General features: G+C 40.5%; 3 protein-coding genes across 4 annotated transcripts; 1 reads left to right on the forward strand and 2 right to left on the reverse strand.

The window, feature by feature from the left end:
* Positions 1-3,946: 3,946 nt before the first annotated feature.
* Positions 3,947-5,907, reverse strand: LOC115692749 (endo-1,4-beta-xylanase 5-like). The gene is made up of 4 exons (XM_030619709.2): positions 5,628-5,907; positions 5,352-5,450; positions 4,429-5,205; positions 3,947-4,300 (listed from the first exon to the last, which is right to left on the reverse strand). The coding sequence occupies exons 1-4, from the start codon at positions 5,682-5,684 to the stop codon at positions 3,947-3,949; spliced, it is 1,287 nt and encodes a 428-aa protein (XP_030475569.2). The 5' UTR covers positions 5,685-5,907.
* Positions 5,908-10,206: 4,299 nt separating this feature from the next.
* LOC115692743 (uncharacterized) lies at positions 10,207-11,840 on the forward strand. 2 transcript variants are annotated; one of them, XM_056304904.1, is made up of 2 exons: positions 10,207-11,117; positions 11,454-11,679. In XM_056304904.1, exons 1-2 carry the CDS (start codon positions 10,617-10,619, stop codon positions 11,511-11,513), a joined length of 561 nt encoding a protein of 186 aa, XP_056160879.1. In that variant the 5' UTR covers positions 10,207-10,616; the 3' UTR covers positions 11,514-11,679. The 2 variants fall into 2 exon arrangements, with proteins under 2 accessions (XP_056160879.1, XP_030475562.1); XM_030619702.2 differs by having other exon boundaries at positions 10,430-11,117; positions 11,446-11,840.
* A 185-nt stretch (positions 11,841-12,025) lies between these two features.
* LOC115692742 (uncharacterized) lies at positions 12,026-15,118 on the reverse strand. Its single transcript, XM_030619700.2, has 9 exons — positions 14,868-15,118; positions 14,597-14,759; positions 14,239-14,349; positions 14,012-14,146; positions 13,823-13,927; positions 13,242-13,411; positions 13,022-13,121; positions 12,658-12,920; positions 12,026-12,502 (listed from the first exon to the last, which is right to left on the reverse strand). The coding sequence occupies exons 1-8, from the start codon at positions 14,957-14,959 to the stop codon at positions 12,678-12,680; spliced, it is 1,119 nt and encodes a 372-aa protein (XP_030475560.2). The 5' UTR covers positions 14,960-15,118; the 3' UTR covers positions 12,026-12,502; positions 12,658-12,677.
* Between the last annotated feature and the right edge of the window lie 656 nt (positions 15,119-15,774).

The following is a 15,774-nucleotide window of genomic DNA, read 5'->3' on the forward strand; positions in this document are numbered from 1 at the left end:
CTCTCTCTCTTTCCTTCTTCACCTTCTTCATCTTCATCTTCATCTTCTTCTTCTTCTCCCTGCGATGCGAATGGTTGAATTTCCAGCGTGTGACTCGATTCCCGCTAAAGATTAACAAAAACATATTAATATTATTTTCCTTATATATATACAACTTCTTCTTTTTTTGTTTCGTTCGAGGGTTTGGAACCGTTTTTTAAGAACAATTTAACGGTTCCCGATGCATCCTAAAACGCCGACATTGATTCTTTCCGAGGGAATGTTCTTCATACTCCACCGGCTCCAAAGCATTGTATTTTGCCTTTAACCTTCCTCCAACATGAAAGGCGTTGGTAGGATTGTTTAAAACACAAGTAAAATGGACAACACTAGGGAAGATAACAAGGACAAATGATTCCTAAACTTAGGTATTGAAATATTGTACCTGAACTTCTAATTTATTTAATATGGTCCTAGACTTTTGATAACAAATTAAAAGTTCATAGACGATATTGCACTTTGGGCTAGAATTCAAGAACCACATTGCATATTTAATCATAGTTCGAATAATAGAATAATGGCAAGTTGTAATGATATTAATAGGGGTGTTGTTAACAAGCATCCTCCAATATACTTAGTTCAATTTTCAAAGCATCGGTTGTGCATAACACAAGTGTGATCAATGTATTGGAAGCCATAAGATTTCCTTACTTAGCTACTTAACAAGTATTTGGGCAACAAAATCTTATGAATAAGTATAGAAGAATCGAACTTTAGATTCTCGGATTTTAATTCCACATTAAGGCTCCGTTCGTTTCGCGAAAAATATGACATTTTTGGAAAAAAAATTTCAAAAGTCATTTTCCAAGAAAATGACAATATTTTTCGGTATTCGGTTGAAACCTAAAATAGATCCTAAAATATTTTTCGTCGTTTAACATGGAAAATTTGATTTGATTTTTTGGCAAAAAATATATAAAAAAAATCGAATTTAATTATTTTTTCTTTTCTTTTTCCTTCTATCTCATGGGGTGGAGCCTCGGGCGAGGTTGAGCTCGAGACTCGACCGATTCCGACGAGTCTTGAGTTCGTTGGCCTCAAGCGAGCTTGAGACTCGCCTATGGCCACTTGCTAGCTATCGCCGGTGACTGGCCGAGGAAGAAACAAAAAGAAAAGGATAGAAAAAAATTAGAAATTTAGATTTTTTGAAAAATAAAATAATCAGAAATTTCTATTTTTTAAAAAATATTTTTATATGAACGAACGTTTCATTAATCAATGACTCGAACTCGAGTGCCGAGGACTCCCGCACGGCCTTTATGGACTCAAGCCTGATTCTTGGGGACTAGAGCTCGAGTGTTGGGGATATGAGCCTTTCTGGACACGGGCGCGGGTGCCAAGGCATAGGGCACAGGCACCAGTGGTTCGAGCCCAACCTTGATGGACCCGGACATGGGCACCGGGGGCCCGAGCTTAAGTAGTGAGATCTGGAGCCCAGCCTCAATGGACCAAAATTTTGCCTCGATGGACTCGTGCCCGAGTGTCAAAGACCTGGTCCCAACCTCGATGGACCCGGGCCTAGCCTTGATGGACTCAGCCCGAGCGTTGGAGACTCCGAAACTGGCGTTGGGGTTCCCAGGTTTAAACATAGAGTTTCGGTCCAAGCGTCGATACTTAATTATATTTTGAAAAATGTTTTTCAACTTTTTTTAAAGAGGAAATCATTTTTCTTAATTTAAGCTTAAGTTTTCCGATGACTAAAAAAATATTTTCCGTTGATTCATTTTTTTAAGCTAACTGAACATTGAAAAATAAGGAAATGTTTTCCATGAAACAAACGAAACTTAAGACATGCATCATATTTCGTAGTTATATTATTCTAAAAATATATTGTGAAGTGGCACATACTATAAAGCCGTAGCACTTCAAAGTTCAAAGCCGGAGTGGAATGGCTTCCTAATAGCTGCTCGGGAGGAGTTCGACAAATATAACCATGTAAAAGTTTTATTCTATTGGTCAAAACCACATGAAAAGTTGCGAGGCATCTTCTTACAAAACAGTAATATATTTACATGTCTAGCATTTCCATTACAGAGAGAACTTCAAAAAGCGGTTTAAATGCAAGATGCCCGCCAAAAGCAAAAGGAAGGAACTCCTCCGCCAGACACGACAGAGAAAGGAAACATCCTGGAAACAGCACCACCACCACCACGGCACCACCGTATTTATTCTTCATCTCCACTGTGTCATAAACGCACACGCACGCACGCGGCCGCAGCATCCCCGTTTGCAGTAGGGGAGCGTCTGTCTCGGTCGTCGTGTTGCATGCATCACTGCCTCTTCTGAGATCGCCATTGATACTGTCACCTGAAGCTGCACGCTTGCCACGTTCTTGAAGCGAGTCCCTGCATAACCAGTTGTTCGTTTAGATTCTTCTTCTCTTCTCTCTCTGCCTCGTTTGGCTCGTACTGTGTGTCCACGGACGCGCAACAGAGACGACAAGCGTGAAGGCGAAGAGCGGAGAGATAGAGAGAGATGGGTATACTGGTGACGATCTTCAACGGGGTTCGTCTGTTCGTGTCGACCCTGTGGGATCTTCAGGAAATGCGCTTCTCCATCATCTTCGACGACGTCAGCTCTGTCGCAGCTTCCATCATCATGGCGGCCATCTCTTGCGTTTTAGCTGCCAGACGACTCTGAAGAGAAGAAAGGTCCTGCTCTGTTCTGCTCTGCTCTGTTCTCTCTCTCGCCCTCATCACTGGTATCAGATGTGCTTCGAGGTAGAGTAAGATACGTATATATCATTGTAAATTTAAATGCTAATGATAATTAGTATCTCGTTGTTATTTCGAGGAGATCCTCTAATTGAATGGAGCTTAACAAAGAACACACCTTTTTAAAGCAGTTGTTAAGTAACCAAACAGGTAAAGTCTGCAACTAAGGTGCACTAAGCATCCTCGTAATCGGTACTAGTATATCGAAAATCTCTTTATTAAGTTTTCTTTATCTTTTGGCTGATGTAAAGTGATTTTAACTGTCGCTATTGGGGCACCTTGACATGCTAGTGCTTCACCTCAATGGAGTTCTTCATTTCAGAGCAGACAAGTGGTTGTTGAAGTTTCTTGATCAACCATCATTGATGGCATGAAATGTGCATGCACACCATGTGTAGTGGCAAGAGAGCGATGCCGATGCCGCATTGGCATGTTGGTCTTTTCTCGGTAATTTCATCTCTTCATGTCAAATTTGCCTGATCAACTTGATATCGCGAAGCTCGCACGAGAAAAAAGAAAAGAAAAAGATGGGAGAGCCCTTCTAGTCTATCCAGCGATTGAAGATGTGAGGAACATCACAGTATCCTAGAAAGCTTCACATAAAGAAAACTGATTTTTTTTTTGGCCGATAAGAATGAGCGACACGAAGATGGAGTTACAAGATTGATCGACAAGTTGGTAAAGTTGAAATTTTGCGGGGTTGTATTCAGAAGGGTTCATCGTGTTTCGCTTTGTAACTAGTTCTGTGATCCAAATTTTGCATCTTTAGCTTTACTAATGGAGGTTTTACCATGCTGTGCAAGTTCTTGCAGTGTCATAGAGAACATTTCCCCACATCTGTCCGTTCAAACTTTTCATACCCCATTTATTTAGATATTTTATTGATTTCGGTAAGCCGAAAAATGAATTAAGCACCACCCGCCTGGGTGGCGCTGCTGGAGCGCGCACTCTTCCTATCGTAAAAGGTTGAGTGTTCGAATCCCGGGTGCCGTAGGGTGACTTAACCGGTGCACGTGTGTGGTGGCTAGCACGTGTCGCCCCCAGGGTTTACCTCCCGGCTGTCGGCCGTGCGGGAGTTCCCTGGGTCATAAAAAAAAAAAAAAATTAAGCAACAGCTTTGGGCTCTAAAATCTCTCTACCGAATTTTAACTTCCGACATAAATCAAACTATATCAAACAGAAGATACATCTAATCAGACACGAAGAATTAATCTCTTCTGGGAAGTCTCTGTTGGAGCGACCTCAAAGCCTTGAACAGCATATGAAGTGTTTGCCCCTGGCTGAGTGACTGTCACTTGGTAATCGCCATGAAAGAGCGAGGCCTCCAAGGTGCCGTCCGAACCAGTCGTGCCCGACAATACCTGCCCCGCCCCACCCCATTTCTTCAACAGCTTGTCAACCACGTTGCCGGTTGGCAAGTTGCGGAAGTTGTTGTCCGTCAGACACATCCGGTAACACCCCTCCGGCTTCCAGGCGGTCCACAGTATTATTCCGTTGATCTTTGGATGAGCGTGCGCCTCCCTCAACACCTGCTCCAAGTACGTTGCCTTCTCAAGACAATGCACCAGCAAAAAATTTGTCAGGATTACTATTCAATTATAATATGTGTGATCAAGCATAGTGTTCTCCTAACATCGAAACTTTGGTGACAGACAAAAGATTTGAAATCCCTCACCTGATTTTGTCCACTTTGCACGTCGACTTCGGTTAACCACATTGGCAGTCCCAAAGCTCCAAGAGTGTCGATGGCAGATCTCATGTAAGGGATGTTGGGCACGTTGAAATGAGACTCAAGTCCGATGCCCAAATTCCTGCCGCCCGAAGATTGAATGCTTCTTACCTTGTTGGCATAAGCGGTAGGTGAAGATGACCCGTCCCTGCTATCCTCTATCGTGTTATAATCATTCAAAAACAAGGTGGTCGAGGGATCAATGAACTTGGCCGCTTTATAAGCGTGAGCAGATGCTTGCGGCCCGAGCTTCCTCTCAAAGAACGAGAAGTGCAGGTTTTCATTGACCACATCCCAACCGATGACCTGGCCCTTGTACCTCTTCATGATAGAGTATATCCTATTTGTGACGGCTGTGGAGAGTTGGCTTGCCGAGAGGGAATTGACCCATGAAGGCTGGTACCTAGGGTCATCCCACAGCACATTGTGGCCACGGACTGATATGCCGTGTTGCTGTGCAAATTTGAGCATTGCATCTGCTGCCGAGTAGTCCTCGTGGCCTTGGGAGGGCTCGTTCGTGTACCACTTCATTTCGTCCTCGAAGGCCGTGACAGTGAATCTGGAAGTGAACCAATTTTGGTATGCAGTGTTTGTCAGGATGTTCTTGTTTATGGCACTACCAAATGGGAAGCTCAGCTTCTTTTGTACTATAGAGATGGTGGCATTAGCCAGAGGCTTGTTTTGCTTGTCCACTACATGGATTCTGACCTTTCTTTTATGTTTCTGCGAATCATCGAGTGACAAGACTGAACATCAGACTAGTTTGCAGTCGCTATGGCCAGACAATTCTCCAATCAGATTGAAATTTCAAGCCCTGAGATAAACCTTTCTATCCAAAAAGGTCGTGGTACTAGTAACTAAATTTGTACCTCCTCAATGGTTTGCTCCCGATGTGATCTCCATTCTTCTGTTGTGAACGGTTGTAGCGAGACGCTGTCAACCCATATCTCAACCGAGGTGTCTTTGCTCTGAGAAATTAAGCAACTTTTAGTGCCTCTAGGAATGAAAAAACATTGAGGATCGAGGAGGTTTTCACGAGTAATCAAGCAAATCACATAAGAAACAACATCAATAGTGCATCCAATTAGGAACAAACAAAGCCTTCGAAGTAGTTAAAAAGGAGTGAACATAAAAGAGTCAGTCACCTCGAAGTAAAGCTCAGCTGGCCCAGATTCATCAACAGTGAGTCCACCCTTGATCATGGACCAGCAGTTCGATTCAGCTATAACGGCACCAGCACGTTTGAACCCACTAATCGTCTTAAAAATAGCTCGTACCGGGATCTTCCCCTCGTTCACCTGCACCCACGCTGCATCAAGGTCGACCCCAAGACATAGGTCAGCACAAAAGTTGAGTTTGCAATGTGAAAAACTGTCGCGCAAGGTTCAGTCATCAGACTTCACCGAATCACGCTAATCCCTGCGAAATTTAATAACCACGCAACTGAGGCAGAGATAGGAAAATAGTACCGGAAAAAGTGTAGAGTTTGTCCTTGTACAAGTAAATCTTCTGGGAGATACTGTCATGTGAGTGATTCCTGCTACGAGCCACAATGAATTTGTTACCATTAGACACTCTGTGGTCCACTTTTGCATTCCCAAAGGTGGACCATGCTCTTAACCCATGATTCAGCTCTGGGTTCTTGATGATCCCTCCATTGTACTGAGGCTCATGAGGGAAACGCAAGCACTGAAAAAGAATCAATCAAAACAAAAACTCTCAGAATTGAGCTCGAGTCAGGAAGACTACTGCTATGATTACAATTGGTGGATGGAATCAACAAGCTTGCCTCAACACTGGCTGTGTAATCATATTTCAAAGCATTGGCTCCAAATCCTGCAGAGAAGAAAGCAATATCTTGTCACTTCTTTGGAACAGAACAAATAGCAGAAAATGACCGAAAAACGCATTTTAGCTTCTAGCAGAGTAACAGAGAAGCAAATAGAATATCTTATGAATAAATAATTTCAAGCAACACAGCAAAAAGTCTGTCTATACGTGACAAGCCAAAATCGATTAGCTTTGAGTTTGTGTTGACATCTTGCCAATTAATTCTCACGAGTAGGATTAAATAATCAGTAAGCATATGCTACACGATTTTTCGGACGTACCCTTTTTCAGGCTTTGGTATATTAGAGTAACATAAAACATTTAACAAGTGAGAACCTATTAGTTAAGTCTCCCTCTTTTCCCTAAAATATACTCCAAAGATACAATGAAGTGAATGATCGGAGAAAACCTTTAGAGTTAGAAGCTAGTTTGATGAATAAGACGAGGGCCGAGGACACCACAAGACCCTTGCAAAACTATGGTAGATAGAGTGCACCGTATCGCCAGTAAAACGAGTCTAGACAATACATATTTTCCTCTTTCCTATGTTTTACCAGAAGAGGAAAGAGAGCAAACCTGACAAAATGGTTACACACATAATGAGCGCGTATGCTAGTCTGGCCATGGCAGAGTCACAACTCCAAAAGCCCATCCTCACAAACCAACCGCAGAGGGAGACAGAGGGATAGATTCAGTACTGAATTTCAGTAAAAAGGAACGAGGCATGCACACACACAGGAGATATCTATTAGAAAAGCAGGAGCAGTGTCAGGACACGAGTTGGAATTTGGAAAGGGACCCATTGCTTATATACACAACACTGCAATTGCCAAATATATAAGAAGAAGAAGAAGAAGGAAACATTGACCGTTTATGGTGCGTTAGCTCTGGAAAATCACTGTCATGTGTACATTTGCCTTTGTGGGATTATGCCTTTCCATTCCTGAATATGTCAAATTCTTGCTAATAGCTCTGGAAAATCATGGTCCTGTTTGCATATGCCTATATGGGATTATCCCTTTACATTCCTGGATAGGTCAAGTTCTTGCTATTAATGGGAATATTCTTGCCTGGAGCTGCATTTTGGAATTGCAGAGTTCCGTTACTTAGTTTCAATGAATGAAAACTGTGCTTTCCTATTCGAAGAGGCACTTAAATGGCAACTTTGTCCGACAGAAAGGCAATGCGACTGTGTCGCCTGTTATATTTTGTCCAGCTTCCTTCCTTTCTTTTGGACATTACATTCAGAATACAGTCTGTTGTTTCCCATATTAGCTCGTTTGCCCATAATTCATCGTTATTCCTTATCAGGAAAAATTTCAAATAAAGATTTCAGGTGAGTCTGTTTTCTCACAAGAGGGTTGTTTCAAACAAAATTCTAAAGCGACCAATTTAATCTCAAATAAGGAGGGCACGTAAATGGCAACTTCGCTGGAAAGAAAGGCAATGCGACTGTGTCGCCTATTATGTTTTCGCCAGCTTCCTTCCTTTCTTTTGGACATTATATTCTGAATATACTCTTTTGTTTCCCATATTAGCTTGTTTGCCCATAATTTTTTCTTATTCCTTATCAGGAGAAATTTCAATAGGGATTTTAGGTGAGTCCGTTTTTTCAAAAGACGGTCATCTCGAATAAAGCACTAAAGCGACCAACTTAGTTTATTTGAGACAATGTCCAATTTAGGATTTATTTTTTGAGAAAATGGCCGCACTTTAGACCTTAATTTGAAACTTCCCCTTTATTATTCAAAGTTTAAATCGTGTAACTGGCGATCAACAAATTCCCGATTAGACATCTATTATCTCAATTCCGAATTTGATATCTCTGCTCCAACTTAGAATTCGTTTTGGGTGGCTAATTGGGGCATTGGTATTGTTGAGAAAATATTAGATAATATAAAATAAGAAATTAACGGAAATTTGTTTGAAAAGATAAATAAATAAGATAAAATATCTTAGGCGTGCAAGCACCGTCCTTAAAAATAATTCCGCCCATCGGAGTACAAAACTCGGTGAGTAAGGCTTTAGCAACTACTCTCTCAAGATACAACAGATCTTCTTCTATATTTCGCATTGAATATTAGAGGGAACAGGGACAAAGTTATATGTATAACCAAGCAAGAAAAAAAGTAGTAGAAGGAAAGGAAATTCTCTTTATTTTTAAATTCAGTATCTTTAAGAATTGTGGTTTGAAATTTATATTCAAAACGAAAGAAACGGTCGTTAAAACCATTATTAATAGAGTACCCGTTAAAATTGTTATTAATAAATTATCATTATATGGCCGTTACAAAGTGGTTATGGCGGACAGAAACCGTTACAAATTAATGACGGTAAACAATTATTACAAAATTAATAACTTTTAATATTTCAAAACTATTGAAATATCCAACCAATATGAAACTAGAACCCGCTCCTTAGCGCCATTCAAACCGCTTCATTAATTACCACACTTCCATAATTTTCTCATTTTTTTGAACAAATTCAAAAGATAGCGAAAATTAATTCGCTTGCTAATTCTCTACAGATATATATTCCTTAATTATATTTTTTAAAGCCAACGGAATTTTGGATGAATGAAAATATATTATAATGGTACATTTATTTTTCTTGCATACGTTCTTCGAATGGTAATAGGGGTGGGGCAATTTTCCACCTGTAGATACTAAATCCATTCCATTTTCACTAGACAGACAAAATTGCCCTCGATAGTTTTTATATTTGTACGATTTCCTTCAATTTAGTCACTTTCTTTGTATGGCTTTCTCTCAAATTTAAACTTATTATTGTTTATAAAATAAAAATTAGCCTTTTATTCAACATTGCTCTTATCACTACTTTTCCATTCCTTGTTCTTTCAACCTCTAAGGCTAATTTTGTGGTGAATTTGTTATTCTATTAATTTTAGAAAAAAACGAAGTCTTTTCATATACCAAAGAATCAGCCTGAAAAACCTTTTACAAAAAGCACGTGAGAATTAAAGGAGTACCTAAATATACACTAAAAACAATGACGTCAAACATTTATGCGAGACTCCTTGGCATTTTTCTCGTAAACACCTCATGAATGTATATTAATTTTTCTCAATCCAAAACGAATTGAATTTAACTGTCATTTTAACTTTCTATTTTATGCGAAGTTTTGATTTAATTAATTTTTACCTTTTATATTTACGCGTTGGGAAATGTAATTGCGATTTTGTTCTGACAAATTTTTTAAGATCTTTTTTTATTTAATTATGTCATCCATTATGTGCGTATGAAAAATTATTGATATGAAAGAGTTTAGCGGTGGAGTATACCATAACGATAACAATTAATAAATATTTGATTGTGTTAGAAAGTCGTTGGTGTTCAATTTTTTGGATTTCTTTTGACAATTAATGCATAATTTGCTCAGCTACGTGGAAAAAACTAGGTTCTTAGGATTTTTTAGTGTCTACCACTTTAAATTTTAGTTAGATGATTAAGGGCATTTTTGGCTCTTTTTACTAAATGTGGTGAATTCACTTGTATAGGGAGTTGAAATTGCCCGACTCTGGTTCATATGAATAGTAAAGGCGCGCTTGGTTCAACTTTCTCAAGCGCCTTTCGGTAAAGCCTTTTGGAAAAGTGATAGCCGCTAGGGTATTCGGCAAGCCTTCCCAAAGGCTGGTCTTAGGAAAGCTAAAAGCCTAATACTGGTAGGGCTTTTAGCATTTGGGCGAATGCCGAAATTAATTTTTTTCTTCCCAAATTACTTTCGCCAGTCCTCTAATTTTCCGGTTTTGCCCCCGGTCGTGACTTTTCATCTTCTTTGTGTGAAAAGTTGGCGACTTTACAAGTGAACATATCCCAACCCAAAAAGGTTATATTAAATGAGGACGCGGACGGTGTCACCGACTTTCCTTCAGCGCTGTTGGCTGCGAGAGCTCCCTCTCGGAACCCAGGTCTGGAGTTCGAAAGTTGGTAGAGAGAGAGAGATGAGAGAGAGATTTCCCGTATGTTGTGAGGTATTTCAAAATACCTCTGTTTTGCTCAATTTTTTTCCAAGATCTTCAAAAAGAGGAAGTTTCTGGAGCATACAGAAGAAGTTCAATGCTGTGTTTCCGAGTTGAAGACATTGGTGCCTGCCTTTTTCTTACTATTTTTCGTTTCGATAATGATATGGCGAGGCTGGACCTGGTGATCCTTGATTCGCCACGTGCCACCATCGCTAACTCGGCCCGTTCTCGGTGAAAACATCGTTTTCTTTATGTTCCTCTTAGCAAGCCCCGCGTTAGAACCAGGTTTGTTTCTTGGAAGAGACAGAGTCAGAACAGCAGAATGAATCCCACATCCCTGATACCCACCTCCAAATTCCCCTTGAACACCCCAAGAATCCACTCCAAAGCCCAAGTTTCCTCTCCACCAACCGCACCAATCTCCCTACTAAGAACCACCGGACTTCAAGAACCGCCCAAGAACCTCAAAGCGGAGACCGCCAACAATGACTTCCCAACCATGACTGACATAATTAGTGCCTCAACAGCCCAGAACCTTGACATTGAGCTGAAAACGCTGGGACCCTTTTTCAGAATCACGGCCAGGAGCTTGGACGCCCGGACAGAGCTTGGGAGGGCGGAAGGTTTGATCCGGGTCTGGACAGGAGGGAAGATTCTGCACCTGGATTCCATCAGGTTGAGGAGAGAGACGCTGGGGATGGAGAGGTCCATATTTGGGATAGGGCTGTTCATTGGAGCTGTGGCCATAAGGCATGGGTACGAGTGTGGTTGCGGGAGGGCTGAGTTGCTGGCCATCAATGACTCGGATCTTTACCATTCCAAGGTCCTTTTTGTTTCTCTTTCCTGGTTTACGATCTTGATGAGTTAAATACAGGAAATTTTGACCATGTTCACTTATGGAAGTAACGTTATTTTGATGAGGATATGCATTATTACCAAATACAGAATTGAAGTTATATGTGACAAACAAAAGCAACGTTATAACTTTATCGCTGTTCTAAGTCATGAAGCATAGGCATTTTCATTCCAGTGAGAAGTGACTCATATTTTGCCCAAATTTTTTTATCAAGAAATTCTCATTTCCTGAAAATGCGCAGCAAAAGGCTTGTGTGTCTTTGGTATTGGTTAAGTTCTGAAATTCTGTGCTGAAGCTGGTTAGGTTTTACACGAGAATCGGGTTCAAGGCGGTGCACGAGGTGACGGGATCGACAATGGGTGACATTGCTCACATGTTGGTATGGGGAGGAGTTGGGACCAGGATGAATGCCAACATTGAGGACCTCCTAATCAAATGGTGTACTCGTTTCAAGTCCCAGAAATGATTCTTTCAACTTCTCTGCCTCCGCAATCTCACTAAAGCAAACCCAAAAACAATGATCAAAGAATGGAAAAGAAGTGTAAACTGTGAAGCTGAAGCAAATAAGTGATTCATCTGTCCGAAACTGCACAGAGCGCAGGGTTTTCTTTTTCTTATCTGCAGTTACATTAGCACCAATTTTGTGTACAAGTTTACGAGCCTAGCAAACTTCCCATTCCCCTGCGTCAATCTCACTTGATTTGCAAGACTAAAATGTTTGCGAGTGAATCTCCACATGAATGATTCCCTCAGTGGATGTTGAGCGATTCACCACAATTTGTCCTTCACCAAAAAAAAGGAAAAGCCACAATTTGTTCAATAAGCCAATGTATGGATACTATGCACTACTAACTCGATATTGATCTTTGACACTATGAGGCAAAAATTCATGACATACTGAATAATCAAATCGATGCATCCCCTGAATAAGAGGGCTCAATACAAGGGAACTACAGCAAGAAAATCTAGAAATGAGTAAGAAAATCATTACAAAGTGAAGCCAATTGCAAATACTGCATCTCGATCTGGTCCTCATACTTCACCAAGGAATAGGGCAAAGTGTCAGCAGGGCTCAAAAATATTTTTGTGGCATCACTTCTCAGCAGAAAGAATGCAAGAGCATATTGACATTAGCCAACCATATCTCCCGCACCTGTGAGTCTCATCAGTTGCCTTGGATTGGGGGTTTCAACTCATTATAGGTTGTCTAGTCATGGTTCGGCAACTGGTAAAGTCTTTGCTTGAAGAGTTGATGGGCAACTTCTAATCCTGAATTGTGAGCCGCCCTGCTGATCTACTGTCTGAGAAGTTTCTCAATTCATTGTCCAAGAAAATGCAGTCTCCAACACTTCCTGAATATGATAATCAGGTTACTAGCAAGACATATTTTGTTTCTCGATGGAAAAACCACACCGAATTATGGTTTGAATAATCCGACTTCACTTGAGATAAGTTCAAACTAATTGGATGAGCGCTGAAGAGAAAGCTATCCTACATCTTCTCTCACCTCAAACAAATTTGACAAACTCAAAGATGCAAATCCTCTATGTCAGTTAGGAGCACCGCATTAACTGAGGATCTCTTATTGGGAAGATTCACAACCAACTGACCACATGCGCCACTTATATCCTGACCCATTTGTTTACGAACTGTCGTGCGGATGTTATAAGTACCCCTAAGCACTTTCTGGAAATTTGATACTTCGACATCACTGCTGGATTTAAAATGACTAATACTGCCGATTGGATTGAAAGGTATCAAGTTCACAACCTGCTTGGAAAGACAAATATGAAGAGAGTGAAGAATCAATGCCTGCTGGATCAGAACTAATTATTAGAATAACTAGATATGCAAACTGATGAATGACATACCACATCAAATGTCTCAAGCAATTTGCCCAGTTGGTGGGCATGCTGATCTTCATCATTTACTCCGTTGAGCATTATGTACTCGATAAAGATTTTCTGCTTACTGCATCAAACAAACTACCTTCAGATATTAGTAAAAACTCATGTTGAGAAACTTAAATGGGATCCAACAAATTAGTAGCAGCAGGCTAATTGACAATTTGGGGGTTGCAACCCCTACTACCTGTTCTTTTGATATACTTGCAATGTGTCCATAAGTTTTTCCAGAGGAAAAGCACGAGCAGCAGGCATTATCTGACAACGGATGTCTTGAACTGGCGCATGCAATGACACAGCTAAGTTCACGCCTGGTAGATCATTATGAAGCTTGCTAATAGCATGAGTGATACCAACCTGCGGTAGGTACAATAAATGCTTTAAGAGTTTCCTCTGGCGCAGTCATCTTATGCCTTCAACCACACAACAGTTTTTCGAAGGTTTAGAAATCTAGGGGCAACAATAATCTACTACCTACCTACTGTTGTTAAAACTTCAGTCAAACAATTTGAAATATATAAAAACTGAAGTATATCGAGAAACTTGTATCTCCATCCGAGCAATAAACTATGACAAATAAGGGGACCAAAACCACTCGAGATGTCTTCCCAAAATCATTTTAAGAGATGAAAGAGGCAGTGTATCAAGCTAAACAATTTGCAGAGAATTCTGGACAGGTAAACTGGCGCAAATAATCATCAGGAAACTGACAAGTTATTCATAAAAAGTGAAATCTCATGGTGTATAACAAAAAAACGATAACCATACCGTTGAGACAGTTATCCTCTTTAGTGACAGCTGGAACGGTGACCTGGTCATTACACGGATAGCTTCCACTACGGCAGTATAATTATTCAAAGGTTCTCCCATTCCCTGCCCAGCAAAATCGACAGAAGATTATGATAGCCAACACCAGTACTAATGCAAGATTTCTCTAGCATGAGAGAAAGTACTAACCATGAATACGACATTTCGTATAGAGGATATATGAGAGGCATGAACCAATTGTTCCACGATTTCTCCTGATGATAAATTGCTTTTGAATCCCATGCTTCCAGTTGCACAGAATTTGCACCCCATTTTGCAACCAACCTACAGCATTACGAGTTAAAGGCATAGAAAATACAATCTTCACAGAAAAATTAAAAGATTGAAAAAAAAATAGCTCAACAACAGAAGAATACCTGAGACGATATGCACAGAGTTGACCTGGGACCTCCTGGACGGGGTTTCCCACAGTATTTGCCTAAGCGTGTATCGTATGTCATGATCACAGCCTCCACAAAAGCTTCATTCTAGTTACCACAATTTAAACCAAGAATCAACAAGGGCAATCCCAAAATCGCGAGAAGGTCTCCACCTAACCATGATACTGCCCAATGCGGTATCGGCCTATCAAATTCTCGCCTTTTTGCATTATTTGAACATGGGTAGCGAAGTAACTAGCGAAGCACCACAGCGAGTCATTGAAATGCATTGGGTGGCATAAGTGTTACAGCATAAAATCTCTCCAACAGCTTGACACGAACAAAAACAACAAACCTGCAACTTGATGAGAAGTTTGGTGGTGACTTGGTCGCTAGAATCGACTCGGGAGTGAAGAGTCGAGGTCAAAGGCTTGAACTTTGAACTCAGCAGCGAGTACGCGGCGGAGGGCAACGACGGTATGTCGCTCCACTCGCAGCTAGGGTTTCGCGCCACCCATCTTCAACAATGGCAATAGGACGATCAAGATTACGAATTTCAAGCAAAACCGAAACAACCCAATTCCTTCCATTAACGAGCTTCGTGGAGGGAAAGAAAGAAACTTTACTTCCAAATGCATGGGATGAAGTGAGAACTGATTCCGGCCTTGTCGAACTCCGACGTGATTTCGCCGGCGTCGAACACCGAACGGTGAGCCATCGGAAGGCGGGGACCTCTTCAGCTTCAAGCCTTCGTCGACCTTTTCCGTCCTCCGATTCGATCCGCCGGGAGAGCTCGCCGTCGCTCAGCTGACAGTCACGGCGGAGGAGACAGAAATTGAAACAGAACAAACAACGTGGGCGATGTCGAAGTAAATGGTTTTTTTCTTCTCTTTTTCCCCTTTCTTGCCAGGCAAAAAAAATAAATTGTTGGTCCAATTCTAACTTTAACAGCGTAATAATTCTTGCAGAAAAATTAGTGATAATTAGAATTCAATTCACTGCGACTATTCCACTGAAAAATCATCCGATTCATTTCAAAATATTTCACCTTCTTCACTATTCACACACAATATTTTATTATCATGTGGGTGGATAGCGTGTACCTCAACACAAGTATCAACTCGAAGATGCAATAAATATTGATGAACACAAGAACCCTTTGATTAGTACGTAACAAAAGTGTGTCTCATGCAAATAGATTAATTGGTAAGGCGATTGAAAATTATACTTATCCGTTTTCTTTATTCCTTATTAGGCAAAACCACTTTATTCGGCCTATTTAATAGAATGAGCTTGATGATGAAATACCCATGTTATTTAAACAAATAACAACTCAAATTTTAATAATGAAACATGTGAAATATAAGATATATAATTATCTATTACATATCTATTCACAAATGCACTATTTATTGGACAAGTCTTTAACAATACCTAGAGAACGAAAAAATTCAAAATTCTTTACTAATAGGGTGTCCTCTTTCCATTGTACAATAGTATAGATAACTTAGTTTCTGTAGGATTAAATCAACA

The sequence above is a fragment of the Syzygium oleosum genome, unplaced genomic scaffold (assembly GCF_021117445.2).
Source record: "Syzygium oleosum isolate NSW1041296 unplaced genomic scaffold, Sole_v2.1 Sole_v2.33, whole genome shotgun sequence".
NCBI lineage: Eukaryota > Viridiplantae > Streptophyta > Magnoliopsida > Myrtales > Myrtaceae > Syzygium > Syzygium oleosum.